At 42.0% G+C, this 27,987-nt stretch overlaps 1 protein-coding gene across 2 annotated transcripts in view; it reads right to left on the bottom strand.

Annotated features, from left to right (window-relative positions):
• ADARB2 (adenosine deaminase RNA specific B2 (inactive)) overlaps window positions 1-27,987 on the bottom strand; it is a 421,368-nt gene that overhangs the window by 19,373 nt on the left and 374,008 nt on the right. For both annotated transcript variants that reach the window (XM_054016714.1, XM_054016715.1), the window contains one exon: window positions 15,081-15,249. In XM_054016714.1, coding sequence (XP_053872689.1) covers window positions 15,081-15,249 — 169 coding nt within the window. The remainder of the gene's footprint in view (window positions 1-15,080; window positions 15,250-27,987) is intronic.

Raw genomic sequence — 27,987 nt, 5'->3', positions numbered from 1 at the left:
CTGTGACACCAATTGCTTTAAAAAGTTCTCTTTAAATTTTATTCCAAAAACACAAGCAATTTAGCTGGCTATATTAATTTGCCTCAGAAGCAGGGCTGTGAATGAGAAACATCTTTTAATCTCATGCAAGAAAAGGCAGCCATCTGGCTGCTGAGGATTTCAGAGTGAGACTTTCCCTCTCTCCCTCCATAAATGCAGGTCATTAAAGTAATGTGTTCATCTACATAAAACTCAAATGGAATATAAAAGGTAATATTTATATACAAACAATTTAGTCCCACAATTTAAACAGTCATTGGTTTTATGAAACATTTACTTTAGTCTATCAGATTTGCATAACTTCATTTGGGGAAAAAAAGTGTGGTCATTTCTGCAAATAATGTCACTTTTAAAGGAAGGGACTATCTGACTCTTTGAATGCATATCTTATTGCAATGCAAAATTAATAATGCAAGCTTAGGAAATAGAGAGTTCAGTTAACAGCACTGAATTCAGAATTGGTTTCGAAGCAGAGTAAAATATATTAGACAGCAACTCTTCCTTCCAGACTGAAACACTTGCAAGATCTCAGTGTTGTTCTCAATATATGACATTTTCTTTTATACCCTCCCTCCAAACCGCCCCCCCGTATGTTTGTTTGAAAAGGAAAGAGAAAACAGAAAAACAACATATGTTCCGCAAGACTGAAATATCCCCAATATGCATATCATAAGTAGATTACCTGGGTCTTATTTACAAAAATAGGTTAGTGAGTTCACATAATAAATAATGAGATAGTAATGATTATTATTTGCATTAAATACCAACCTGTAGCATCTTTACAGAGATTTTATATGGCTAATTCTGATCTCGCTGACACCCTTGTTAGGGATGATTAAGTCTATGAAGTGAGTGGAATTTCATCAATTGATAACATGGAATAAGAATGATCAGATCAGTCCTTTGTGTTCAAAGCATTGTATAAACATTCACTAATTCTCACAATGATCCTGAGAGGTAGATCAATATAATTATCTGCACTGGGAGACTGAGGCAGAAAAGTGAAGTTACTTGCTCAAGACCACAGAGTTATTTAAAGGAAGAGCTGGGATTAGAACTCAGGGCTTCCTAAATTCCATTGCTGTGCTTATTCTGCCTGACAAGACTGTCCCTCCGAGCCAGCCAAGGACAGCCCAGCAATAGCATTAGAAAGGCAATAAGATTTGTGGATCACCCAAGGCGGACCTTGACTTTAAGATATTTATATATAACTAAATACACAGAAAGAGAGGAGAAAGCAACTAAAAGAATGAGGGAAAAAATTCAGAGAAGCACCTGTGCCTGAAATGTGAAGACAGAGTATAAATTTATTATCCCAGAACTAAGGTCCTTTCAGAATATCACCTATATCCTGTGCCATGGAGGAGAGAGAGACCAGATAACAGACCTACTCACCTAGCAGGCAAGTTTCAATGGGGAAGGCAGCTCTTGACTGATTTCCAGTGCCAGCCCCCTATGAGAACTATCAAGCTAGTTAGTCCACTCAGTCTTAAAAATGGCTCTCAGACTATCTCATGTTTTGCAGGCTTAGTGTCTCTATGCCAGTCAAACTTGTGGCCTGATTTAGCTTCCATTAGCTTTCCATTCCATTTTATAAGGAGTGGATTGTGTCCTTTAATTGTTCTGACACCTCCCAGTACACATTTGCCTGTCCATGAAAAAAGATGCTTTGCTATTTTCATGTCCTTGAGATAACGGTTCTCCTTGCTAACAAAAGAACGGAAAGGTTGGTGTTTCCTTTTCAAAATACTTGGGAATGGGAACTGGATCGTCATGGGGCTGTAATGTAATCATAATGAGGTAAAGAGCTTTTCTGCTATTGGTCATGGATTCAGATCAATACCTTGATAGCAGCGACCAAATTACCACCTGTTCAGTGACTGATGCTGCTGACCTACTCACAAGTCCACATCACAAAAATCAGCACTAATTTGCACCCTGACTGGCAGTCTCAGCACAGATCCCACAGATGAAAAAAACAAAGATTGAACTATGCTCTCAAGTCTGGCCCCAGTTCAGCAAAGCATTTAACCGTGTGCTTAAGTCTATTCCTATTCAGCAGAGCACCATTACTATAAGCACCTGCTTAAGTCCCACTGAAGTCAATAGGTACCTAAAGTTGAGTGTTGTTCTGATTAGGGATGGACTTCTGCATTAGGGTCCCTGAGCACTCCCATCTCTGTCACAGATCAGAGCAGAGGCACATTGGTTGGAAGTTTGCATTGCTATAACTTGTGCTGCACTCTTCTGTGGTTAAGGAGAGGACCTCATGCTTGAGGGCAGCCAGTCAATTAATTTTCATGAGGACTATATTCAAATGACAAATATTTGGGAGAAACCTCTTGCTTGTATAATCCCTATTCTGGCTATCACATATTTATAGTACACTTGGTTTTAGTAACCAGCTCAGTTCTCTGGTAATTAAATACCTACAGGATTACTTAAGGCTATGTTTTCACTACCCGCCTGAATCGGCGGGTAGAAATCGATCTCTCGGAGATCGAATTATTGCGTCTCGTCGGGACGTGACAATCGATCCCCGAATTGACGCTTGTACTTCACCAGCGCAGGTAGGAGTAAGTGCCGTCGACGGGGAAGCCGCGGAGGTCGATTTGCCGCCGTCCTCACAGTGGGGTAAATTGGCTCGGATACGTCGAATTCAGCTAAGCTATTCGTGTAGTTGAATTTGCGTATCTTAAATCGACACCGCCCCCCCCCATAGTGAGGACGGGTAGGAAAATTGTGGGAAGTGATTCTGGTCTGAGCGGCAGTAAAAATATCAATAGCAATGTTCATTTCTGAAGGAGCTTTTTCTACGTAATCTACTGTAGGTGCATGAAAGTAGCTGTGTTCCCATCTGTAACAAAGTGCTTGCTTCAAATACAGCTTTTCCAAATAAAATTATTATTCAGCGGAAACGCAGTGTTACATTTCAGGCCCTCCAAATATCAAAGTGACTTTCCTCACTAAGAAGAAATATAGTGGATCATTTTGAGTATTTCTAATTGTGCAAGATTTGGAAAGGCTGTTTTCAAGGGCACACTTCTCAGATGATTTATACTCTGTGTGCTTTTTAATAACCTTTCCAATAAGAAAATCATCCCACTTCTCACACAGTCACAGATTTTTAAAAAATTCTTCAGCAAAGTGGATCAATAAAACCAAATGTCCCCTCCCCAAAGCTTAAACTGGGGATTTTTTCTGGTTTAGGACTTTTGCTCAAGTCCTTTTGTTCAAGCCGCTGATATTACTGCAGTGTTCGCAGAGACAAAATTCCATGCCCAGTTTTCAATAATCCCTAAACAAATATAGTTTTGCCTGTATGTCAGTCATTGAAATGCCAAAGATGAATTGGAAGGGATCTTGGAGCAGGCAGCTTTTCTTTAATTAGATGACACACTCTCCTTGCTCAGAACAAATCATAACTACATGGCGACTCCGACTACAATTGCAACGGAACTGTTTGCATGTGCTTATGCCAGTCAGTCACTAACACAGAGATTCTTGAAAATATACTTATAAATAATAATTACATCAGAATCCTCATCACTGTTGTGTTATAACTGACAGCCTGGGACTGGAGTTGGCTGCAGCACCTTCATGCTGCTGTATATGTGAAGCTGACCCAACTGCGGTAGGTGTAGCTTTACATCCGTTATCTTTCAGTGTACATAATGACAGTGTTTTACATTTATATAGCACCTTTTCTCCCAAAGGATCCCAGTGCACTTCAGGTACACTAGGTATACAGCTTTGCCAATGAAATATGGCCAACTTTGGGGAGGTGGGCAGACAACCAGGATATGCTGCACACCAGGAGGGTGACAGTAATTGGTCGAGGAAACGCTCCTGTTCCCCCCTCTCCTTATTGACTGATTGCTTCCCCTACCTAAGTGGTTTTTATTTCATCCTCTATGATGCTCTGTTCTCTTGGCCCACCCTCCGCATCTGCACTCCTCCCTCCCCAACTCTGTCCCTTTCTCTTGCTGGTGAAATGAAAAGAAACACATTCTAAGCATGGAACTAATGTTGCTTCAGTTTGTTAATTTATCTTCCTCCCTCTTCTCCCCCTCCACTGCTTCAAGCAAATCAGCAGAATGGAGCTGTGTGATGGAGAAGAGAAGCCAAGAAGGTGTGATTGGGTGAATCTGAAGCTATGAAGTAAGAGCATGCTGAAGACTTTGCTACTTTCATAGACCTTCTCTGTTCAACTGAGCAGAACAGCAGGGGGCACATTTCAGCTGAGAAAAATGTGTTGTCATGTTCTAACTTCTGCTGGTGAGAGAGACAAGATTTCAAGCTTACACAGACCTCTTCTTCCCTCTTCTTCAAGTCTGGGAAAGGTACTCAGAGTGTCACAGCTAAGTATCTTTCCCAGATCTGAAGGAGAGGTGTGTGTAGATGGACCTTTGGTCTGACCCAGTATGACCATTCTTATGTTCTTAAAAGCTTGTCTCTTTCACTAACAGAAGTTGGTCCAATAAAAGATATAACCTCACCCACCTTGTCTCTCTAATAACCTGGGACCAACGCAGCTATAACAACACTACAAACAACTGTCATGTTCTGAAATTGATTGAGCCTGCGTAAACTAACTAAAACCTAATGGGCTTTGAAGGTACTGGTCTGCATTGGGTGGTGGAGTAGCCCCAGAGTGAGTGCTGCTGGATTGCATCTCAGTGCAAGGGTTGCTGTTGTGCCTGGTCTTTGTGTGAAGGTGTGTGTAGGAGGGGAAGGCAGACAGAGGGGTAAGGCTCTTCGTGCCCTACTTCTGCACTCATTCAAGGGCCACGCATGATGCGGTTCTCAACATGGGTTATAAAAATAGAGCATGCTGATGAAGAAGGGACAATAGGCCAAATCCTCAGTGGTGTAAATGGATATAGTTCCCCTGAAGTCAATATTTACTTACCACTGATGTGCTGTGAAGGCCTAGGGCCGATTCTTATCTCACACTGATGTTACTCCAATGACTTCAATGGAGCTACTCCTGATTCCCAGCACGAGGGCAGACTCAAATCCTAAATTTTTCCTAACAACATTATTGTTATTATTGTTAAAGGAAACAGCTAACTCCCCACTCCCCACTGCTCCCAGTGAAATATTAAGAGAAATGTAGATTGAAATTTTCAAAGACACATAAGGGAATTAAGTGCCAACTCCCATTGAAAGTCAATGGGTACTAAGCACCTAATTTCCTTAGGCACCTTTGAAAACCACAACTATAAATAATATCGCTTGTGAATTTGAAAGCTTTCTTTGTTTATTGCTTTTATGGGAGATGCATTTTTTTTGTTCTTATCAACTGTTTTAAGTCTTGTCTGCTTAGTGTACCACTAACCTACTGTACCACAGACATTACTATCAAAGTTTCCTGTTATGCTTTTGCACCATATAAATTGTTACTCATAGTGGTCTATATTCAGCAGAGTACCGACCGTGTTCCTATTAATATGACTATTTAGCTACTGGTGGTTTAGGAACTGGAACTAGCGCATTAGTTTTTGATCAGTTTCTTAGCAGTGTGTGTGTGTGTGTGTGTGTATGTATATATATATTTTTCTGGAATATCCCTTGTCATGAAAGACTGAAGTTGAATTCTCAGTCACACAGAAAGGAGTTAAGAGAGAGAATTACAAATTGACTTTGTTGTGTGCACAAATTGTCTCTAACTGAAGAGCTAGCTGTGTTAATTGATTTTCATTTACATTAATATGCAGCTTTTGAAGTAGCTTTTTTTAAGAGTTACCTTGCCAGGCTCAGTCTTCTGATAATAATGTCTCTGGTCGACCCTAAAATAGATCTAAAAAAGTGAATCTCTATCACTGACTAGCAGTTTAGCATTTTTCTATGATACATTTAAACGCATCTTAATTTGTCCAAATCATTTTGTAAAGTTCTATTTTGGATCCCTATTGCTAGGGTGACCAGACAGCAAATATGAAAAATCGGGACAGGGAGTGGAGGAAAATAGGATCCTATATAACAAAAAGACCCCAAAATCAGGACTGTCCCTATAAAATTGGGACATCTGGTCACCCTACCTATTGCTAAATCCTTACGCCATTCTTTAACACCACTCTTATCTTACGCTATTATGAATACTTCCCTCAATAGATATTCAGATCTATTCACTAGCGATGGGCGAGAAGGACCTTTGAATCTTAGCCAGGGAACAAGAATAGACTGTTTGACAATGGCGAACATGAAGTTTGGAGGCACTCTGCTGCTATTCATGTCATTGTACGGGTGAGGTATAATTCAGATGTTATAAATCTCACTTAGTCCCTGGGTTTAACTTCGGAGTCTTTTTGAAATAATGGGTAACTGCTCAGTGCATAATGTGGTGGCACAAAAATGCAGCCTTTTAAAGCTGACCTTTTGAGGAAGCTTTTTAAAATAAAACAATTTTAAAATGGTTTATGATCTAAAGTCAAGAGTGAGTGCAACGTGGGCTGAATTCTGACTGGTGTTTACTCCTAAGCATGTGCCAGGAACACTGTGGCTCAATAGGGAATGTCCCCACAACGTGTGTGGTGAGTATACTTTGCAGACCTTCCACAAGTGCTCTGCCAGGGGATCCTCAAAAGGGTGGTTCTGAATGGGGCCCAGGAGTCAGGGACCATGCATTTAAACATGATTATGTCCTGGCCTGGCCATTGCTCAACATGCCCTCAACCAGGTTATCTCTGCCAGAACTAGATCCAATCTAATCTGCACTGGGAACTGGGGGGGACAGACTTTGGGCAGCTAGAAGAGGGGTGCACAATTAGTGCTGCTCTGAAATATGATGGTGGAGCTGTTCGGCGTGAAACACAGTATGTTGCAGAATTTGGTCTTGTATGTGTATAGTCAGATTTTCAGAAGATCTCAGCACCCATAGTTGGGGCCAGATGTTCATAAGAGCTTAGCATTAAGCACTAGGGCCAGATTTTTAAAGGTGTGTAGGTGCTTGATGAGATTTTCAAAGTGCCAAACACCCATGGAGATGAATGGGAGTTAAGTGTCTAGGTGCTTTTGAAAATCGCACTAGGGGGCCAGTTTTTTAAAAGTATTTAGACACCTGAAGAGCCAGAGAAATATGTGCAAAAAATGTATGACAATGTATCCAAGCCAGACAAAAAATTGAACGGATCCCTCTACATTGAAGTTACGCAGAAAGGGCAGGACTGTGGCATTCAGCTACAGCCCTGCACTGGGGATGGTGCCAAAGTGCACTCCTGAGGCCTCTCTGGCAAGGGCTACACCTGAAGCAGGCAAAATTCTCCCTGAAGCTCCCAGGAAACTCAGGTCATAATCTGCTTTTCCCTGCACAGCAGGGCCAGAATGGAAGAAGGGTGTTACCACAGCGATACTTCCTCCCCAGCCCCCTAACATCTGCAGCAGCCTTAACCCCGTAGTCACCTTGCATTGGATTTCCTCTGTACTTGGCCTCTGCATGGGAGCAGCAAGGTAAAGAGAGGCTTAATCTGACCCATAATATGAAGCAAGTTTGGAGTTTTCTGTTTTGATGATGAGCCTGAGAAATTACAGTTCTCCGAGAGCCGCATTGCTGCCCCAAGGTGTCTATACCGAGCCAAAGTCTGTGTTTTGGAGGCTGAGCTTAGCACCAAGTAGAACTGGGTGAAGACTGCAAAAACAGTTTCTTTAAACAACTGCCTGAATTTTTAAATGAATTTGCTTCTGCAATGCATATGCCCCTTTCATATTCTTTTTTCACAAATCTGTGTGTGTGTCTTAGTGACATCAGTGCTGTGGAGAACGAATTTCAGAGTCTCATGTATGAGGGTAAGCAAGGGTGCGTGGGCCAACGGGATGTTTGATTCTATAGCCTACAGATTCAAAAATCTCGAACCTCTACCACTTCAGCATGCATTATGAGACTCATAAAACCTTTAGGTGGCCTGGCCACCTGAGGACAACCAAGGCCAACACAATATTAGTGTGGGTTACATGAGGAGTCACAGAAACCAAATTTTAAATATACACATATAAATTAATAGATTTTAAATCCAGAAGGGGCCATTAAACTGCAGCTATTAAAGTCAGACATTTTAAAATTAAAGGTTTGGATAACTTGCAGCCAAGTGTTTTAAAAGAATTGGCTGAGAAGCTTGCTGGACAGTTAATGCTGATTTTCAATACGTCTTGGAACGCTAGGGAAGTTCCATAAGACTGGAAGAAAACACTTGTTGTACCAATACTTTAAAGGGTAAATGGGATGACCCAGGTAAATATAGGCCTGTCAGTCTCACCTCAATTATGGGCAAGATAAAGGAGTGGCTGATATGAGACTTGATTAATAAAGAATGAAAGGAAGGTAATATAATTAATGCCAAGCAAGATGGGTTTATGGAAAACAGACCTTTTTTAGGAGATTACAAGTTTGGTTGATAAACACAATAGTGTCAATGTAATAGACTTCCCTGAGGTATTTGACTTGGTACCAAATGACATTTTGAAAAAAAAAAAAAAATAGAATGATCCAAAATTAACGTGGCACGCATTAAAATGGATTAAAAGCTAGCTAACTGATAGGTCACAAAATGTAATTGTAAACAGGGAATCTTCATTGAATAAGTGTGTTTCTAGTGGGGTCCTGCAGGGATGGGTTCTTGGCTGTATACTATTTAACATTTTTATTAATGACCTGGAAGAAAACATAAAATCATCACTCAGAAAGTTTGCAGATAACACAAAAATTGGGGGAGTGGTATTTTGAGGAGGACAGGTCACTTGGATCATTTGGTAGGCTCGGCTCGAGCAAACAATATGCATTTTAATACGGCTAAATGTAAATGTATACATTTAAGAAAAAGAATGTAGGCTATGCTTACATGATGGGGGTGGGGTGGGGTGTCTATCCTGAGAAGCAGTGACTCTGAAAAAGATTCGGGGGTTGTGGTGGATAATCAGCTGAAAATGAATAATCACACAGTTCCTGGGTGACACTGTGGGCAAAAGGGCTAATGCAATTGTTGTATGAATAAACTGAGGAATCTTGTGTAGGAGTAGAGAGGTCATTTTACCTCTGCATTGTCACTGGTGTGACTGCTGCTGGAATACTATGACCAGTTCTGGTGCCCACAATTCAAGAAAGATGCTGATAAATTGGAGAGGGTTCAGAGAAGAGTCACGAGAATGATTAAAGGATTAGAAAACCTGTCTTATAGTGATAAGCTAAATAGGTTGTGCTACTTGGGTCTAACAAAGAGAAGGTGAAGGGGTGACTTGAAGTACTTACTTGAGGGACAAATATTTAATAATGGGCTTTTCAGTCTAGCAGAGGAAGGTATAACATGGCTGGAAGTTGAAGCTAGACAAATTCAGACTGGAAAGAAGATATAAATTTTTAACAGTTAGAGTAATTAAGCATTGAAACAACTTACCAATGGTTGTGAAGGATTCTTTACCATTCACAAATTTTAATCAAGATTGTATGTTTTTCTAAATGATATACTCTAGGACAGGGGTCGGCAACCTTTGGCCCATGGCCCATCAGGGTAATCCATTGGCAGGCTGCAAGACATTTTGTTTACACTGACCGTCTGCAGGCATGTCCCCCCGCAGCTCCAAGTGGCCACAGTTTGCTGTTCCCAGGACCACATTCCCAGCCAGCACATCTCTGCGGCCCGCCGCTTCCTGCAGCTCCCATTGGCCAGGAACCGTGAACCGCAGCCACTGGGAGCTGCGGAGGGGACGTGCCTGTGGACAGTTCTGCAGAAAAGGACCTAAGGGTTACAGTGGATGAGAACCTGGATATGAGTCAACAGTGTGCTCTTGTTGCCAAGAAGGCTAACAGCATTTGGGGCTGTATAAGTAGGGGCATTACTAGCAGATCGAGGGACGCGATCATTCCCCTCTATTCGACATTGGTGAGGCCTCATCTGGAGTACTGTGTCCAGTGTTGGGCCCCACACTAGAAGTAGGATGTGGAAAAATTGGAAAGAGTCCAGCAGAGGGCAACAAAAATGATTAGGGGGCTGGAGCACATGACTTATGAGGAGAGGCTGAGGGAACTGGGATTGTTTAGACTCCAGAAGAGAGGAATGAGGGGGGATTTGATAGCTGATTTCAACTACCTGAAAGGGGGTTCCAAAGAGGATGGATCTAGACTGTTCTCAGTGGTACCAGATGACAGAACAAGGAGTAGTGGTCTCAAGTTGCAGTGGGGGAGGTTTAGATTGGATATCAGGAAAAACGTTTTCACTAGCACGGTGGTGAAGCACTGGAATGGGTTACCTAGGGAAGTGGTGGAATCTCTTTCCTATGAGGTTTTTAAGGTCAGGCTTGACAAAGCCCTGGCTGGGATGATTTAGTTGGGAATTGGTCCTGCTTTGAGCAGGGGGTTGGACTAGATCACCTCCTGAGGTCCCTTCCAACCCTGATGTTCTATGATTCTATGATTCTATGACAGTCAACGTAAACAAAATGTTTTGCGTCCTGCCAGCAGATTACCCTGATGGGCTGCATGCCAAAGGTTGCTGACCCCTGCTCTAGGAATTATTTTGGGGAAGTTCTAGGGCTGTGTTATACAGGAAGTTACACTAGCTTATCACAACAGTCTCTTCTGGCCTTGGAATCTATGAATTATTATGATAATATAGCTTGACCTCCTGCATCACACGGGTCAGAGAATTTCGTTCAGTAATTTCCTACATGAACCAAATAACACATGAGGATTCACACCAGAAGTGTTTGTGCATTTACCCAATCAGGGCATAAACATAATACCATACAACTTATTTACCAATCACAGCTAAGCAACAAAGCCCAAATAGCAAATACTAGGTATCTAGCTCTTGCAGAAAATGTTGTGCTTGAACAATAGAATTTTTTAAAATGGTAAAAAAATTTGCTAAATGTTTTTGATTAATAAATAAATCGGATTAAACCACGTTCTGCTTGTGGATATCCTGTGAGGAGGAAAGAACATAATTTGTTTCTCAGTAACGCTTTCCATTGCTGGGATCTTTGCTATTCTGGTTGTAAGTTCCTTTGCAGCCAGTGCAAAATGACACATATTTTAGCAGCTACTAGTAAGGTTCTCAATGGGGAACGTTCTCTAATAGCCTAATGCTCCTGAGGGCCTTTTCCAAGCAACATAATCAAAGGAGTATAAGGAAGATTTTTGTCAAAAATCTTATTTATACAAACGGGTTCATTTTTGGAAGTTTTTTTTTACTGTAGGGCAAGTCCAGATAATGTGTGAATAGGTTCCTGTGTCACCACAGCCCCTGCAGTCATTGGGGGATTGAGCTGTTTACATTTTATGGTGAATATTTGGAGTCCAAAAGTATTGAATAATAACCTTCTACTGAGCTTCCCTCTAGGAGGGGGACTATAAAGAAGGCATTAAACCAATGTTCTTCTCATTCACTGAATTCCTTTCCCATCTGTAGTTCTTGTATCCTATGTGAAGAATGTAGAAAGCAGCCCTGGGGACTGGAGGAATGCAAAGGTGGGGTAAAGCTATATTTGCCCTGCCCGATCTCAGGTCCTGAACAGGGTGAACAAAACTGATCATGGGTTTGTGTACACTGTGAACGGAAAGTTGGTATTTAGTTCACGAAGGGTTCACATTCCCCGCCCACCCCTCACTGCTTTCTGCCCAACTCGAGATAAAACTGTCCCAAGGAGCACCCAATACTCAATTGTAACTTGTTCAGTATGGGGGTTGTTGAAGAAAAATCCATTTTGCTGGGGTACTGATGAGGGAACAGTACACTGTCTAAAATGAAAAAGAGCTTTTCTGAGATTATGAGACTTTTCTTGGTACTTGGTGCTTTGTTCTTTCCTTTACCACCATCCCCTCTTCCTTCAAATGTGCCACTGTAATGTCCCACAGCATTATTTTGACTCCTCTTGCCTTTCTTACTAGCATCTCTTTCCCCTCCTTCCATTCACCTCCGTGCTCTCTACTTCATTAACCTTGACGTTCCCTCCACCATGTCTCCCTTTGAACCCCTTCGTCTGGCTCCTACCCTCTCTACCCCACTGACGTTACCTTCTCCAAAGCCATCACAGTAAAGCTTCAAAGCCTCTTTTCCATCCCCATCCTTCTTGCCCTGTTCTTTTTCTTTGCTATGGTTGATCACACCCTCCCTTTAGAGGCTCTGACTTTCAGTTGCTCTCTTGATCCTCTTGTTCTCTCTCTATTACCACCACATTGCTCCTCTCAATCCTCCTTGCTTCTTACTTTGCTCATACCCCTGTTTTTATGAGCCATCCAAATTCTGGAAAAATCATACCCTGACTCACCACACCGACAGCTTCTTTTCATACCCATTGTCACCTCTCTGACACAGCTTCTCTTCATATCCTTTGTCACTACTTTCCCCTTTTTCCGGCTTCTCCTTACCTTCCACATCAAATTCAGTTTTCATGTCCTCATCTTCAAGATCCTTCACAACAGAGCACTAACCTACCTCTGTGCCGTACCCTCTTTTCACTCTGCCCTTGTTCCCTTTGCTTCACCCAAGCCTCATGACTGACTGCCCCCAATGTTTCCTTCTCCCACTCTTGCTCCAGGACTTTCTTCCAAGCAGCCCCCTATGCATTGAAATTCCTTTCCTCACCCCATCTGCCATGCCTCCACCCTTTCCTTTGTCGAGTGCCTCCTTAAAACACACATGTTCCATGAAACCTGTCCTTCAAAGATATGGTATCACATGTAAGTCTTACAACTTCCAAAACACTTGCTGTACAGATCACAACAAGTACACAATATTATTGATATTACCTTTGTTTTCCCTGACCCCTACTTACAGTGTTTGTACTTGTCACTCATCAAGCTATAGTTTCGTTTAGCTCATCAGAGCAGGGAATACTGTATTTTGTCTAAGTGCCATCACATTTATGTGCTGTATAAATAAATAATAATTACAGCAACAATTAGAGCACAGCAAAGGGGGAGGCTGTAAGTTTTCTTTTGATAATGTAAGAATCTGTAGTATTCCTTTACAGGTTTAATGCCATTTAGTTACATGGTAACAATCAGTTTCATGGAGGTATACAAGGATTCAGTGAAAGCTCTAAGCAGATATAATACTGGATGAAAGAACACGTATCTGGAGAAAACTCAGCTTCCGCGAGTCTATATTAAAATTGACATTCCCATCAATAACAAATATAATACTGCTTGCAGAGTTGATATTTAATTTACTGTCTATTGACTTTCAAAACCACAGAGACTGCAAAATTTCAATTCAGAAACTTTAACTTGTTTAGTTTTTGTAGTCTGTCTGAGTCTGGATTTAGAAAGCCCAGTTGTATCTGAAAGCAGAGAGAGAGTTCTGCTGAAACTCTCAGTTTTAAGTTTTCTATTATCTCTGTATGAATACATGAAAATATTATAGAAGAGGATGCCTTTTCTCTGTCATGCAAACAGAAGTTATTTTGTGACTAATCTACCTATTACAGAGCGAGTATTTTGATGCATTGTCATTTGTTCTGTTAGCACTCCCATTTTATGATTGGATGAAACACACACATTCTTGGCCAAATTCTGTTCTCAATTATGCCTGTACAACCCTATTGACTTCAGATGGGTTGCATAGGAAAAGCTCAGAGCAGAATTTGGGCAAGTGCATTAAGCAGTAGTATTTTTCTAGCATTGTGCTCACATTGGCCCTTGATATTTATGGCCAAATTCTCTTCTGATGTAACTCCATTGAAGTGAAGTGGGCTGTAGTCCACGAAAGCTTATGCTCTAATAAATTTGTTAGTCTCTAAGGTGCCACAAGTACTCCTGTTCTTCTTTTTGCGGATACAGACTAACATGGCTGTTACTCTGAATCCATTGAAGTCATATACATAAAATGGAAGCAGAGAATTTGACCCATAATATCTACATTTCTTATAGCTGCGATGGAATGTATTTTACAAGTAGAGATGTATGTACATTTAATATACATAACATACATATGTATATGAAATGTACATACATATATATAATTATATATAATTACAAATGTTTATGTGTATTAAATATATACGCACACAGAGTGGTTGTCATTTAAAATAATCAACATTTGCTAATAGTTAGTACCCTAAACTTAGAATGGGAAATAGCTGTGGTATCTCGCATGCCACTGTGGAATAATTGTTGGTAAACGTTGACTTTTTAATGGCAACTCTTCTGTATTAATATACATATATATAAGGCCCCACTTGAATTGTGGGATGATTGTCAAAAAATTACAGCTGAGTTGTGACAAGCCATGGAAAATTGCAGAAAAGTAATAATGGACATTATTGTTTGCAGTAATTAAGTCCATTATTTCTTTTCTGTGATTATTACGCTGTTGACCACCCAGCGTTGGGAGTTGGGGCTTATGCTGTTGGCTGCCCGGGGCTCCCACTGTCAGCCCCATGCACAGTGGGGCTCCTGTCAAAACTGCAGCAGAAGCCTAATATCGTGGAATCCACCATTTCCGCAATATCACAAGTTAAGTGGGGCCTTAGTAAATATACATTCTATTTACTGAGTATATCTAGCAAACAAACAAAAAACCCATCAAAGTCACCTGGGCAAAGAAATCACATTTCATGATTATTTCTTCATCAGAAGGCTTCATATTACGGTGGTGACATCAGAGTTTTGAAATTGCATTTTAGAAACTATAAACATTCTTATCATTTACAGCACTTTATGCAATAGGATGCAAATGAAATAAGTTTATCTGAATCATGATTGGTTTGCCACTTCAGAGGTAAATCATCCAATAAGCACAGAGTTGATTTTGTTTAATTTGCATATAGAAATTTGATTGGTGAAAATGCTGCAAGAGATGTTTTATATTTTTGTCACACTTTAAAGAGCAGCTAATGACCCACAGAGAATTTGGAAAAAAACATTCTATTTACATTTCACCCTATTTATATGCCTTACATTTACATGCAAAGCGGGTCATTGTTTCCTTAGGGGTTATCAGCACCTGCTATTTATTCCCCACCAGTAGTCACAGTCCTCTGTGACATCAACCTCATTTCCACACAGCAACCAGTTTTATAATGTATAAATTAGGTGCTTACATTACCTGGCAATTTTGTCAGTGCAAGACATTGTGACTAGCTGCTCTCCCAACAACACACCGTCCCATGTTTGAACTGCATTATGGCATCGGACCGGGATGGTTCCTTCTCCAGACTCAATCTTCGTTCGTAGATGCCCCCGGTACTTTCTTACTATGTGCTTGGTACTGTTCACTGGGTCAGAAAAAAGTGATGATAGAAAAACAGTAATTAAACGTTTGTACAATTGTCTCCTGAGACGAATAAAAATGCCTGTGACACCTCAGCTTGCATCATGGAACCACACATGGGGTCCTTTAAATCAAAGAGGAAATTGGATAAGGTTGCAGCCCATGAGAGCAGCATAATGGATATTTTCAGTGGTTTGCTCTGTCAGCTTTTCACATAAATCTGTGGTTTTAACACAGCATGAACTGAGATAATTTTCACAGTCACCATCGTATTCGAAAAAATGCAGAGGCTTTTAAAGCAATACTCTGATTTCTTATTCCCTCCAGTCTGTTGTGCAGTGCCAGTCTCAGCTCTTGTAAGCTAAGCATGGTCAGGCCAGTGTGATACTTGGCTGGGAAAACTCAGGTGCTTTGAGGAGCAAGTGTGGGCGATGCTTTTCCTCTCTGACTCAGTTCTGCAGCAATGCCCAAGCACGATGTTAGGTACCATGCTAGTGGAAGAAACATCCCGGAAGGAGATGTAAAATTAAAGTCCAGACTTGAGGTCCCTAAAAATTTCCAACCTGGTGTCTTGACAAAGTAAAGCGTGGGTAATTATATTCTGTTTGCCTAAGATTCGCCCTATAATTTCCCTTGGGTGAGGTATACTACACTCTTGTGTGGTGTTGATAGGTTCTGTTAAACAGTTGCCATGCTCCACCCCAGCGCTAGCTGCATTTCAGTAATGTGCAAAATGAGACCTGTAGGTGTGTTGTTTGTACAAAAGAGAGTCAAATTTGTAAAACACTTTGGATCAATTAGGATGTAAGGCACTGTATGCATGCAAATTCATTAGCAAAATTACCATTATCACACAGAGGTGGCTGGTTTATCCCTAAGTGGGGGAGGAAGGAAATCAACTTTAATGCATGGAGGGGCCCCTTGGCCTATAGAACTAACATTCCCACCTGTGTGAAAGAGGGTTCACATGCTGCTTATCTCCACAGTGCTGCTCTGGCCATCTCTGGGTCTATAGAGGGGGCTCTGTATATAGATGGAACAAAATGAGGCAGGCCAGGAGGCGGGGGATGTGGGGTGGACTAACATCTCCTCAGCAACCAGAGGTAAATCTGCCCAAATGTTCATGTGTCTTATGGCTGTATTAATTTTTGTGTGGTGCCCATTTCATAAGAACGGCCATACTGGGTCAGACCAAAGGTCCATCTAGCCCAGTATCCTGTCTATTTCACACTGGGAACGTCCCTCAAAGGGATGGAGTGGTTCCTGGTGCATCAAATGTCAGAGGGAGGAGCCAGAGGGGACCCAAAGCTGGTGTGCAGGCATAGGGCCTCTGTACGCATACCTCTGCAACCATGGTCCCATGCCTCTGCCCAGATGTCAGGGGATCTGTGGAACTTGAGTGCTGAACTGATGTTTGCTCCGCAGAGGGTGGGGGAATCCCAACCTCTCCCCACCTCTCTCAGTCAGACCATTCTGAGGAACATTTGTGAGGAGCCCCTCACTCCCCTCAGAACCCCGTCTCACAGTTTTCCTGTGGGAATGGGGTGACTCCCTCCCAGCTTTGTTATTTTCATGCAGCCCCATTTTTATTCTCTTAGCAGATTTCATGCTACAGGAACAAGACACTATCTCCTCCTGGCATGTTGCTTCTGTGTTCCAGAAGGCTTCTCTAGATGGCACCTTGCCGCCCAGTTGTGATACATTTGATGTTAATAATGGATGTGAAACCTTGTGCTAAATGTGTTGCTAATGTCAAGATCTGTAAAAATGTACAATGTGCATAGTCTTTTGGAAAAACCCTTGAACAAGATAGGAGTGGTACATGAGAACACACTCTGTGCTAGAAACCCTTATGGTTATGCTGTTGTATTACATGAGAACACACTTTGTGTTAGAAAGCCTGAGAAGACTGCTATTTCACACCTGGCGCCTGTAAACAAACATAAAACTTTTCACAGCACAAAAGCCATTACAAACCTCATTTGCTGTATGAACAGGGAAACTGAGGCACGCCCCGCATTGCTTTCAGAGCTAATTGCCAAGATACCTGCACTATGAAGAACATTAATAACTACATTGAGTTGATATTAAATGGGTTCCAAACATTTGCCAGAGTTTAGATGGATAAATTAGCTATTTTCATCAGCTCCTGGCGAGTTCACATGAAACATGCAGGGATTATTCTGCAACTCCTGCAAGAGCATGTCCAATCCACTAAATATCTAACCAAATATTACCGTGGGTTTGTAAAGGGATTCTGTAACATTGTTACTTCCATAATGGACCTTGCAGAGAGAAACCCTCTTTAGTCAGACATAGGGTGACCAAATGTCCTGATTTTATAGGGACAGTCCCAATATTTGGGGCTTTTTTTTATATGGGCTCCTATTACCCCCCACCCCCGTCCCAATTTTTCACACTTGCTATCTGGTCACCCTAGCCAGACATGATTTTGATTAACCATTTCTGTTATACACTGATACTTCTAATATTGGGTTAGAAGCTGTAATAATCCAAGACCAAGAATGGCAAGTTTCTAAGATGCATTCTAGACACCCCTTCCTGCATCAGTTTTGCACTGGGGTGTGATGCTGTAAGATTGAATATGACCATTTATATCATTGATGTTACCACCGTTATAGAATTGCAACAAATCTTGTACCAAGTATGTCATGTAAGGTGTCAATGGAAAAGTTAGGATTTGCTAAGTAAGATTATCCTGGTTATATGCATGTATATAGCAGGTTTCAGGTCTGTATGGACCTTGTTCATCACACACAATTCAATCAAGGTGTGACAAGTCACTGGGCTGATCATGCCACTGGCAGAGAGCAGCTGGCTTTCTGTTCATTCCCTAGCTGCACCCGGGTCCCTCCTGTCATTTTTCAATGTGTTTGCTTTGTTACAGTGTATCCTGGGCTGCTAGTGCTAGTTGAAGCAATTGATTGACTTTGGCTGGTGCCAATGGATTGTTTACAAAAAAGCAATGGAAAAATAAATTGCTTCAGAACACTGGGATTAGCAAATGCAGCAAACACATGTAGAACAGCAATGTCAGCTGTGACCTGCCAGCAGCTACATCGGCCAATCCTCCTGTGATCATTCGCTCTTCATTTTCTTGTGTTTTAAAAATATTGTTGTTAATTCAAGAACAGGCTCTGATACATCCCAGCTCTTTAAGGGTCTGTCTATGTTATTTCCACAACCATGTCTGGGAATAGCCAGTAGCAGCATGATTTCTTCCCTGCTCCCCACCAAAAAGCTAACATCTTGTCTTTAGTGTCGTGGGATGGAGTTGTGGATGTTTTTTATGATTTGTGTCTATGGTGCTCATCACAGCACTAACTGAGCACCTCACAAATATTCACCGCCCCATCTTCTGATTCCACCACTTCTCTTTGTTCAAGTTTCTTCCTCCAATAGGGCCCAGTGGGTGTTCCCGTTATAGGGAGCGTAGTCTCAGAACCAGTCCACATGTCTCTTGAGACGGTGAGTGAACTGTCTTTTCTCAACCCCCCCCCCCCCAAAAGGGTGAGCATTGGCATTTTTGTCATTAAACAACTGGATCATGGGGCGTATACGATGGGATTTGGGCCAGGCAGGACAAACAATCAGCACCATTGCTCCACAGCAAACACAACCAGAAATAGGACCAAATGATCACAGAGAATTTAGACACAACACTATATGGGGGACTGCACACCCAGAACAGCAAGAAGAGTAGAGTTGTGTCTGGCATGGTCTAGTCATATAAAAATCTATATTGACTCCTGCATTCCCTGTTTACTGGTTCTCTCCTCCTTTCAGAAGTGTTCTCTTTCTTCCCAACCTTTCCCTCCCCATCATCCCCACTGTGCTCCGGATCCTCTTACCCTCACCAATTCCCACAGCACAGCCTCTCTCCCTTGCAGCTATAGTTCTCCTTTCTCACTCTGATAGTCAAGCAGTTGAAAACAGCCACCAAATTGCTATCCCCTTTTTACTCACTCTTGTATGTCAAAGCTGCAAGGTTAGCAAGGGTGGATTGAGGGGGGCGGGATGCAGCTGCCTGAAGATTTTAGTGCCTGCATGACAAGGGGAATATCCCCTCATTTACATAATTTTGATTATGCTAAGTAAATGTTACCTAGCCAGGGACAAAGCACCGTAGAAGGAGCTGACAGAGATAATTAAAGAGGAGCGATCCAGTTCAGGGAAAATAAGAACCAGCCCCTCCAATAACCGCTGGTCATTTTTTTAAATTGAAATAAAAACCAGCGGTTCTGTGGGTTCCAAAACATTTGGAAAATGTTTTTTTTCCCCATTAAACTTGATGTTTATGCACACTTGTCCCTTCTAGTTCTCTTCAGGACTGGAGCTGGAAGGGCCAAAATACTATGAGAATGGCTGTTTTTATGGCATTTCTGTCCTGGATTGGAAGTACCAGTAATTTAGCAACAGATTTTCACAGATCTCCATAGTTTAGTAAATGTAAGAGATCACACAAAACATCTCACCCTTCAAATGCTTACATGGCCTGGCCCAATCTTCAAACTTTGTTACTTTCTTATACAAATTCTACCTAGGGAGAGGGAGAGCAGACAGAATTAGCTGATAGGATTCATGCAGCCATGGCCTGTGCACACTCACCCTGGGATACATTTCCAAAGAATTGATAAGGGATTTTAGCTGCTCAACGGCTATTAAATTCAGTGGCTGCTGTGTGACTAAACCCTTGTGCACTGCTGCATGTCCCAAGATGTTTGCCTCACCAGAATAAACAAACACATGTTCCAATATGCTGCTCTTTAACATGTATTAAGAAAACAATGTTTTATTAAAAGCCACACCCTGATCTTTGTTAAAGGTTGTATACAGATCTGATCTTTGGAACGCGAGCCCATTTTTAGTTCTTACCATGTCATTAAGCAATGTATGCAAATATAAATATTGAACAAAGAATCCCTTTATTTTACATTAAAGTTTGGGACTGATTTTGGAGTGCACACCGCTTGCTAGACATTAATGTGATGCCACTTGCTGGAACACTCTTTGCCACAGATCACATAAAAAATCTCCGAGATATATTTATTTATGTACCTTGAAGTTACAAACTACAGTCTACTGCTGCTCTCCTGTTCAGTGTGATCAAAGCATCAGTGACTCTGAACATTTCTGAGCTTTGCCATGCTGGTTTTCCAATGGGTTAATCTCAACTAATTGCAGAGGGAGAAGGAAGCTGAGGATGTCACTTCAACCAGAACAAAATGTCAATTCAAACCAGAATTAAAGAGTACAAATTTTAAAATAATTTGGAGTGGATTTATAAGGTATGCTAGACGTAAAATTAGACATAAAAAACAGCCCCTGAGAATTTTGGAAATAAAAAGGTGCTGGAGTATTACTTACAGTATTATAAATTTACACAGACAACGCACATTTAAAATAGTGCCCTAACATCCATTTGATTTGGTGTGCACTCCTTGCTCCGGTGCTGTTTTCCAGGGGCATGTGAAAAAATGAGTTGTATACAAAACAAAATATCCATGTTTATATATAGCTGAAGTGTACAAAGGAAATGGATGGTGATTAAACAGAATCACACAAGTAAGGCTCTGTCTGAAATTCACATGTGGCTGCCTCCGAGGTGCATTTTCTATTTCCGTGCTTCAGTGGAGGCTGTTCTTTCCTCCAGAAGGGTGGGGGAAAAAGCCTATCTTGCATTTTTGGACGCTGGACTCTCAATTCATCAATATGGTTTATAAAACTTCATAAAGGCTGTTAGGAACAAAGAGATGGAAAAAGGAGTACTAGCATATGAACCACTTCATAGTTCAATAGTAATTAGAAATGCATACAAGTTCTGCCACCTCTTCTCATTTTGGGTAGCACTTTTCTATGCAACTAGAGCTCAGGATTTCAATGTAAGGATGGCAGAATATGACTTTTTGTGTATGGTAGTAATTTCATCTCTAATTAACACTAATTCATGTTTGAAAATTAAATAAATTAAAGAAATAAATTAATGGAGATATGCCTATCTCCTAGAACTGGAAGGGACCTTGAAAGGTCATTGAGTCCAGCCCCCTGCCTTCACTAGCAGGACCAAGTACTGATTTTGCCCCAGATCCCTAAGTGGCCCCCTCAAGGATTGAACTCACAACCCTGGGTTTAGCAGGCCAATGCTCAAACCACTGAGCTATCCCCCCCTCCCCCCTGCTTTGAACTCTTCAGGTTAAAGATAATGCTGAATATAGGTATTATTATATACATGTACAATAGTATTCTGTGCACTTGTATTGGGGTTGGGGTGGGGGTCATAACACATACTGATTGCTATGGATGAATACCTCTGGCTCTTCATTGGCTAGAATGTCAGACATGGTCAGTGTTCTTGGTCATGCGTTGCTTTAGAGACAGGCACATAAGGAGGAAAAAGGCCTACAGTTTCAAAACCAAAGAGTGATTTTGGGTGTCCCAATTTTTGGCTGCCCACTTGAGAGACTATTAAGGGCCCTGATTTGCAGATGGTGGGTGCTCAGCATTTCCTGAAAATCAGGCCCCTTTTTGATGTCTCAAGTTGGGCACCCAGGAATTGTGGCACCCAATATTATTAGTCACGTCTGAAATGTAGGCCGAGAGCTTTATCACAACGTTATTACAGGTCATGGAGATTCTTGGGGCTCATCCCCAAAATCAGTCCAATATTTACTAGGAAAAAGAGGCCCATGACTTGATCAGCTAAAGATAAAACCCTTTACCCTCTTCCCACCTCTCTGTCTTTCTTGGCTGAAATCCTGTTTTTGGTTGATAATTAGGCATCCCTTGACTTTATTCAGGCTGTTACCTGAGGTATTTTATCTTTCTCTCGCTCTGCACTAATTTTAAAGAGAGCATTCTTGAATTCTTCCATAATCTGTAATCTATCAGTAGTTTCAGGCAGGGGCATTGGAACAAGAGGGGAAGCGGGGGCCATGGTCCCATCACTGTAAGGGTGAGCGACAGTGAGGAGGGGGCAAAGAGGAACAAGCAGTGAGGGTCTTGGGGTGGGAAGAGGTGGTAGGAGCAGGGCCTCAGGGGAAGAGGTGGTGCAGGGGTGGGAGGTAAGGGGGGACCTCAGGGTGGCAAGGCATGGGGAGCAGGGCCACGGTTTGGGCACCGGTGGCCCCCCACTTTTAGGGAGCTTCCACTGCTCCTGGTTTCAGGTGTGAAATCCTGGTTCCATTGAAGTTCCTGGGAGTTTGCTTATCTGTGAATCCTGGACAAATGGCATTCAATCTACCACATATGTAGAAAAACAGTGATGGGAAAGGTTCACGGGAGAGGATCAGCATGAATAAAAATCCAAAAGTTTAGAAAAGGAAACTGCTGCGTTATTTCTCCTCATCTGTTTTAAATGGGTTGCTACTTAACTGTGTTTTTTGTCTTATCTTGACATGTGTGGTCTGTAAGCGATGTTTAGGACTAATAGCCAGGAATGGCTATTAGTGGTCTGTTGAAAGGTCTTAATTTAGTTACATCAAACAATGCCTTCACACATAACTATTAGAAGGGTGGGACCTCTCTTCTGTTCCAATGTCTTTTCTCTTCCTTACATTACTAAAAGCATAGAAACATGTGTGAAATGCTCATCCTAGCTGGAGTTATGTTACAGTGAAGCTAACTGATAAAGACAGAGCACTTTATACTAACTATTGGGGCCTTTTGTGTCTTTGGAACAACTTCTAAACAAGCGGCTGTCTCACATGGGGCTTTAACCTTATGAGACCAAACGTAATATAGTGGGAATATCTATCCTAAGAAATGTGTGTCATGTCACATACTTTCCCTCAGGTGCCTCTTAGCTGGTAAATACATGCTACTACTTAATGATCCCTTAAAACAAATTATTGCCATCAAAGCCACAAACAGTTGGCTATTGTGCTTGTAAATTATTTCTGAGGACTCAGAGGAATGAAAATTATTGTGGTCAGGGTAGGGTTCGTCTCACCTACAATTATTATTTTCCGTGCTGAGAACCCAGCCTGGCTCTGGATGAGAATTGTATTAGCACATCTAAGAAGAAATCACAAGATTTGTCAGAGGAATTAAGATTCCGTGCATGTGGCTTGGAGATACCAATCAAGGAGAGTGCAACTTGAATGCTTCAAGATTATTATTTTTAATTACTAATTGCTCTTCTCATCTAAAATTAGATGTGCCGCACCATCGCTTTGAAAGCGCAGCAGCCCCCGTGGGGCAAAGTGTGGAGACCCATCAAAATTCTAGCTGCCATTTAGTATTTGTGCCTCAGAAGGAGCGAACTCTTTGTGAGATTAGTTGCTAGTCACAAAGACACATTAGATGGTCGCCACCGATGATCAGCTAATCCTTTTACAGCTTTGGCACAGGCGGAGCACACCCAGAATGGGGGGATTTTGTGATGCCAACAAGGCAAAAGTCAACAGGAGCTAGAGGCCCACTAGACTCCTAATCCCAGTACCACAGGACAGGGCCGGCTCCAGCATTTCTGCCGCCCCAAGCAAAAAAAAAAAAAAAAAAAGCTGCGATCGGCGGCAGTTCAGCAGCAGGTCCTTCGCTCCTAGAGGGAGTGAGGGACCTGCCGCCCCCGAATTGCCGCAGGTGCCGCCCCTCTCCCTGGGTCGCCCCAAGCACCTGCTTGTTAAGCTGGTGCCTGGAGCCGGCCCTGCCACAGGATCAGGATGCTGTCTAAAATTTTTTTCCATCTAAGACACACCTTTTTATAAACAAATGAAACTTTACTGATAAAACTGTCAACATTATGGAAATTTTGTGTGAAAATTTCCACACTATTTTTCATCAGTATTTTTACTAAAATCATGAGAGACATTTTTCATTTACCAAAACCCTAGTTTTTAACCAAGAAAACATGATTTTTTCAATATCTGAAAGCTTTCTATAGCAAGTTTGGTAAACATATTAATAAAAATATTCTGCAAAATCTCATGAGAAACAGAAAATGATTTTTTTTCACAAAATAATTTTCCTGTTTTACAGCCAACTCTAGTCTTATGTGATGTGGCATTCCTGGAGTCTACAGGTTTCATGGCCAAGGCTTTCTCCCATAAGATATTCCAGTTCAACTATACATTATGGGGCTCAATGAAGGAATCACTGGGTGAAGTTCTATGGCCTCTAGGAGTGAAGTTCTGTGTTATGCTGAAGATCAGACTAGCTCATCACAATGGTCCCCTTTGGCCTTAAAATCTATTAATTATTATTATTAATAATAATACATAGCTCTAGTGTTTTTCATCTTCAAAGTTCTATTGTAAGCATTAAGCATAGAATATCAGGGTTGGAAGGGACCTCAGGAGGTCACCTAGTCCAACCCCCTGCTCAAAGCAGGACCAATCCCCAACTAAATCAGCCCAGCCAGGACTTTGTCAAGCCTGACCTTAAAAACCTCTAAGGATGGAGATTCCACCTCCTCCCTAGGTAACCCATTCCAGTGCTTCACCACCCTCCTAGTGAAAAAGTTTTTCCTAATATCCAACCTAAACCTCCCCCACTGCAACTTGAGACCATTACTCCTTATTCTGTCATCTGGTACCACTGAGAACAGTCTAGATCCATCCTCTTTGGAACCCCTTTCAGGTAGTTGAAAGCAGCTATCAAATCCCCCCTCATTCTTCTCTTCTGCAGACTAAACAATCCCAGTTCCCTCAGCCTCTCCTCATAAGTCATGTGCTCCAGCCCCCTAATCATTTTTGTTGCCCTCCACTGGACTCTTTCCAATTTTTCCACATCCTTCTTGTAGTGTGGGGCCCAAAACTGGACATAGTAGTCCAGATGAGGCCTCACCAATGTCGAATAGAGGGGAATGATCACGTCCCTCGATCTGCTGGCAATGCCCTTACTTATACAGCCCAAAATGCCGCTAGCTTTCTTGGCAACAAGGGCACACTGTTGATTCATATCCAGCTTCTCGTCCACTGTAACCCCTAGGTCCTTTTCTGCAGAATTGCTGCCTAGCCATTCAGTCCCTAGTCTGTAGCAGTGCATGGAATTCTTCCGTCCTAAGTGCAGGACTCTGCACTTATCCTTGTTAACCTCATCAAATTTCTTTTGGCCCAATCCTCTAATTTGCCTACGTCCCTCTGTATCCTATCCCTACCCTCCAGCGTATCTACCCAGTTTAGTGTCATCTGCAAACTTGCTGAGGGTGCAGTCCACGTCATCCTCCAGATCATTAATGAAGATATTGAACAAAACTGGCCCCAGGACTGACCCTTGGGGCACTCCGCTTGATACGGGCTGCCAACTAGACATGAAGCCATTGATCACTACCCGTTGAGCCCGATGATTTAGCCAGCTTTCTATCCACCTTATTGTCCATTCATCCAGCCCATACTTCTTTAACTTGCTGGCAAGAATACTGTGGGAGACCGTATCAAAAGCTTTGCTAAAGTCAAGGAATGACGCGTCCACTGCTTTCCCCTCATCCACAGAACCAGTTATCTCGCCAAGAAGGCAATTAGGTTAGTCAGGCATGACTTGCCCTTGGTGAATCCATGCTGACTGTTCCTGATCACTTTCTTCTCCTCTAAGTGCTTCAGAATTGATTCCTTGAGGACCTGCTCCATGATTTTTCCAGGGACTGAGGTGAGGCTGACTGGCCTGTAGTTCCCTGGATCCTCCTTCTTCCCTTTTTTATTGATCTGTGAGGTAGGCAACTTTCATCACCATTTTACAGATGTGGAAACTGAGGTAACCAGAGCCTAAGTGATTTGCTCAAGACTACAGAGGGAGTCAATATCAGAACTGGGGTTAGACCCCATCAGTTTCTTACTCCCACTCGAAAGCATTAACAGTCAGATCAGGTCTGTCTTTTTTTTATAGGACTTAGGTCTCCCTTAGGTGCGCCTAGGCACTTTTGAAAATCCCACCAGGCACCAATCTGCATCTGGCCTCAGCTGCTGAGCTTTAGCTGTGACTCCCATTGTGGCTGCCACGACTCAGGCCTAGGACTTCCTTTTTTCATCTATGGCTATTTGTGTGATCCCATCATTAAGACTACACTGGGTTTTAACCAGTGTGCTAGAAATGTCTTTCTAAACTGGACGAAATGCGTTGTCCTGGATGATTGACAACAACCCTCTTACTGCTTATTCCCTGGGGCAAGTGACTGGCAAATCCTGAAAGAAGAAACTAACCCCCATATATATTTTTTTAAAGATTGAAATAGAAAGGGATTTTTGAGTTCAGGATGTCCTGGGTTAGACAGTAGCAGACACCCCGATGCCAGGGTGCAGACTAGATGCATTAGAATCGAAGCAAAAAGAATAATGTTTGTCAAGGGACCTTTTGCCCATGAGGAGCTAGCTCTATAAAGGGGACTTCAGCTCAGCATTGCAACAACTAATGTTTAGGCTCCCTGCCGGCTAGTGGAATCCACAGCCCTGTGTTAGGCTCCCAGGCTCCCTACACAATGCATGGGGTGAGATAGGCACCTAAATCCCTTTGTGGAGATAGCAAAGGGCCTGCATTCCACTTTTGTGACTCTAGTAGTATTCCCAAGTCCTGAGGGGATGGGACTGAGCATTCTTTATCATGAGCTGTTTTGCATATTGTTGATCCACTCTGCAGGAAGCCCCAGATGAGTTCACAAACAACTGTTTCAGGGCCAGCCAAATACTTGGACAAATAGCTTGTCTGTGTGAAAATTCCTCCCACTATTCTGCAGACTCCTCAGCCGTGGCCTTTTTCTGATTAATGTAGCCATTATATTGCATCTGAACATTGCTTCTGAATGTAATGTTTTACAAACCAGCAATACCTAGAAACAAAACAGAATCAATAAATACAGTGCAATTCCCCTTGGTGATTCAAGCATTCTATTAAAATTAGGCTCTGATTATAGCTGTGGAATCCATTTGCCTGGACCCAAACAAATAGATTTTGCTTTACATGAAAGCTTTTCAAGGCTCTGGCCAAATCCTAGGCCATGTCTACATTACAGACTTAAGTCGACTTAAGTTATGTGGATGATCATAAGCCACTTTAATTATATCGGTTGTGCATGTCCACAGAATGCTAGTTTACTGTCTTTAACTAAAGTTTGGGGCTACCCAGAGTTCTCAGGATAGTTGGCAGAATCCCCTACCTTCCCTATCCTCCTCCATACACACACAGACACTCTCTCTCCTAAAAGAAATCTTACTTAACAATATTATTTATAATATTGACAAAAAACCCGCAAACTAAACAGTAGCCAAGAAAGTCACAAGCCAATAAAAAGTAAAATACTAGCTACAGTGACTGAGCTAAGCAAAGATGAGGTAATATAATAACAGTTGCCTAAACTGGCTATCTGATACTGAATGCTTTATACCCATTAGCTCCTTTTGTCAGGAAACACAGGTCTTAAACCCTGGTCCCACAGAACTCTTAGGGGCAAGTAAACTCTAACCTGTCACCCAGAGACCTACTAACAGTTGTTAGGCAGAAGCTGAACCCTGACAGAGGATACCAGTCCTGGACCCTGACTGGCAGAGTGCTGGTTTGACACTCTGTACCTCAAAGTCACACCCTGGAACCTCTATATTCACCATGGTGAGATGATTATGGTATGTTCTGTACAAAGTATACCTTGTGAGGTATCATTTTAAAAGTCTTGATCTGTTGAACGTTAATTTCCTGTTGGATTGTATGTACTATCATTGTGAAGTTATGAGGCATTGCTATATGTGTTACTGAAATATGTTGTGAGGTTGGGAACACCCACAACCAGCCTTTCAGA

This window comes from Malaclemys terrapin, chromosome 2 (genome assembly GCF_027887155.1).
Source record: "Malaclemys terrapin pileata isolate rMalTer1 chromosome 2, rMalTer1.hap1, whole genome shotgun sequence".
NCBI classification, from domain to species: domain Eukaryota; kingdom Metazoa; phylum Chordata; order Testudines; family Emydidae; genus Malaclemys; species Malaclemys terrapin.
Note: the sequence above shows the minus strand (reverse complement) of the source record. Positions and strands in the feature narration are given on the sequence as shown.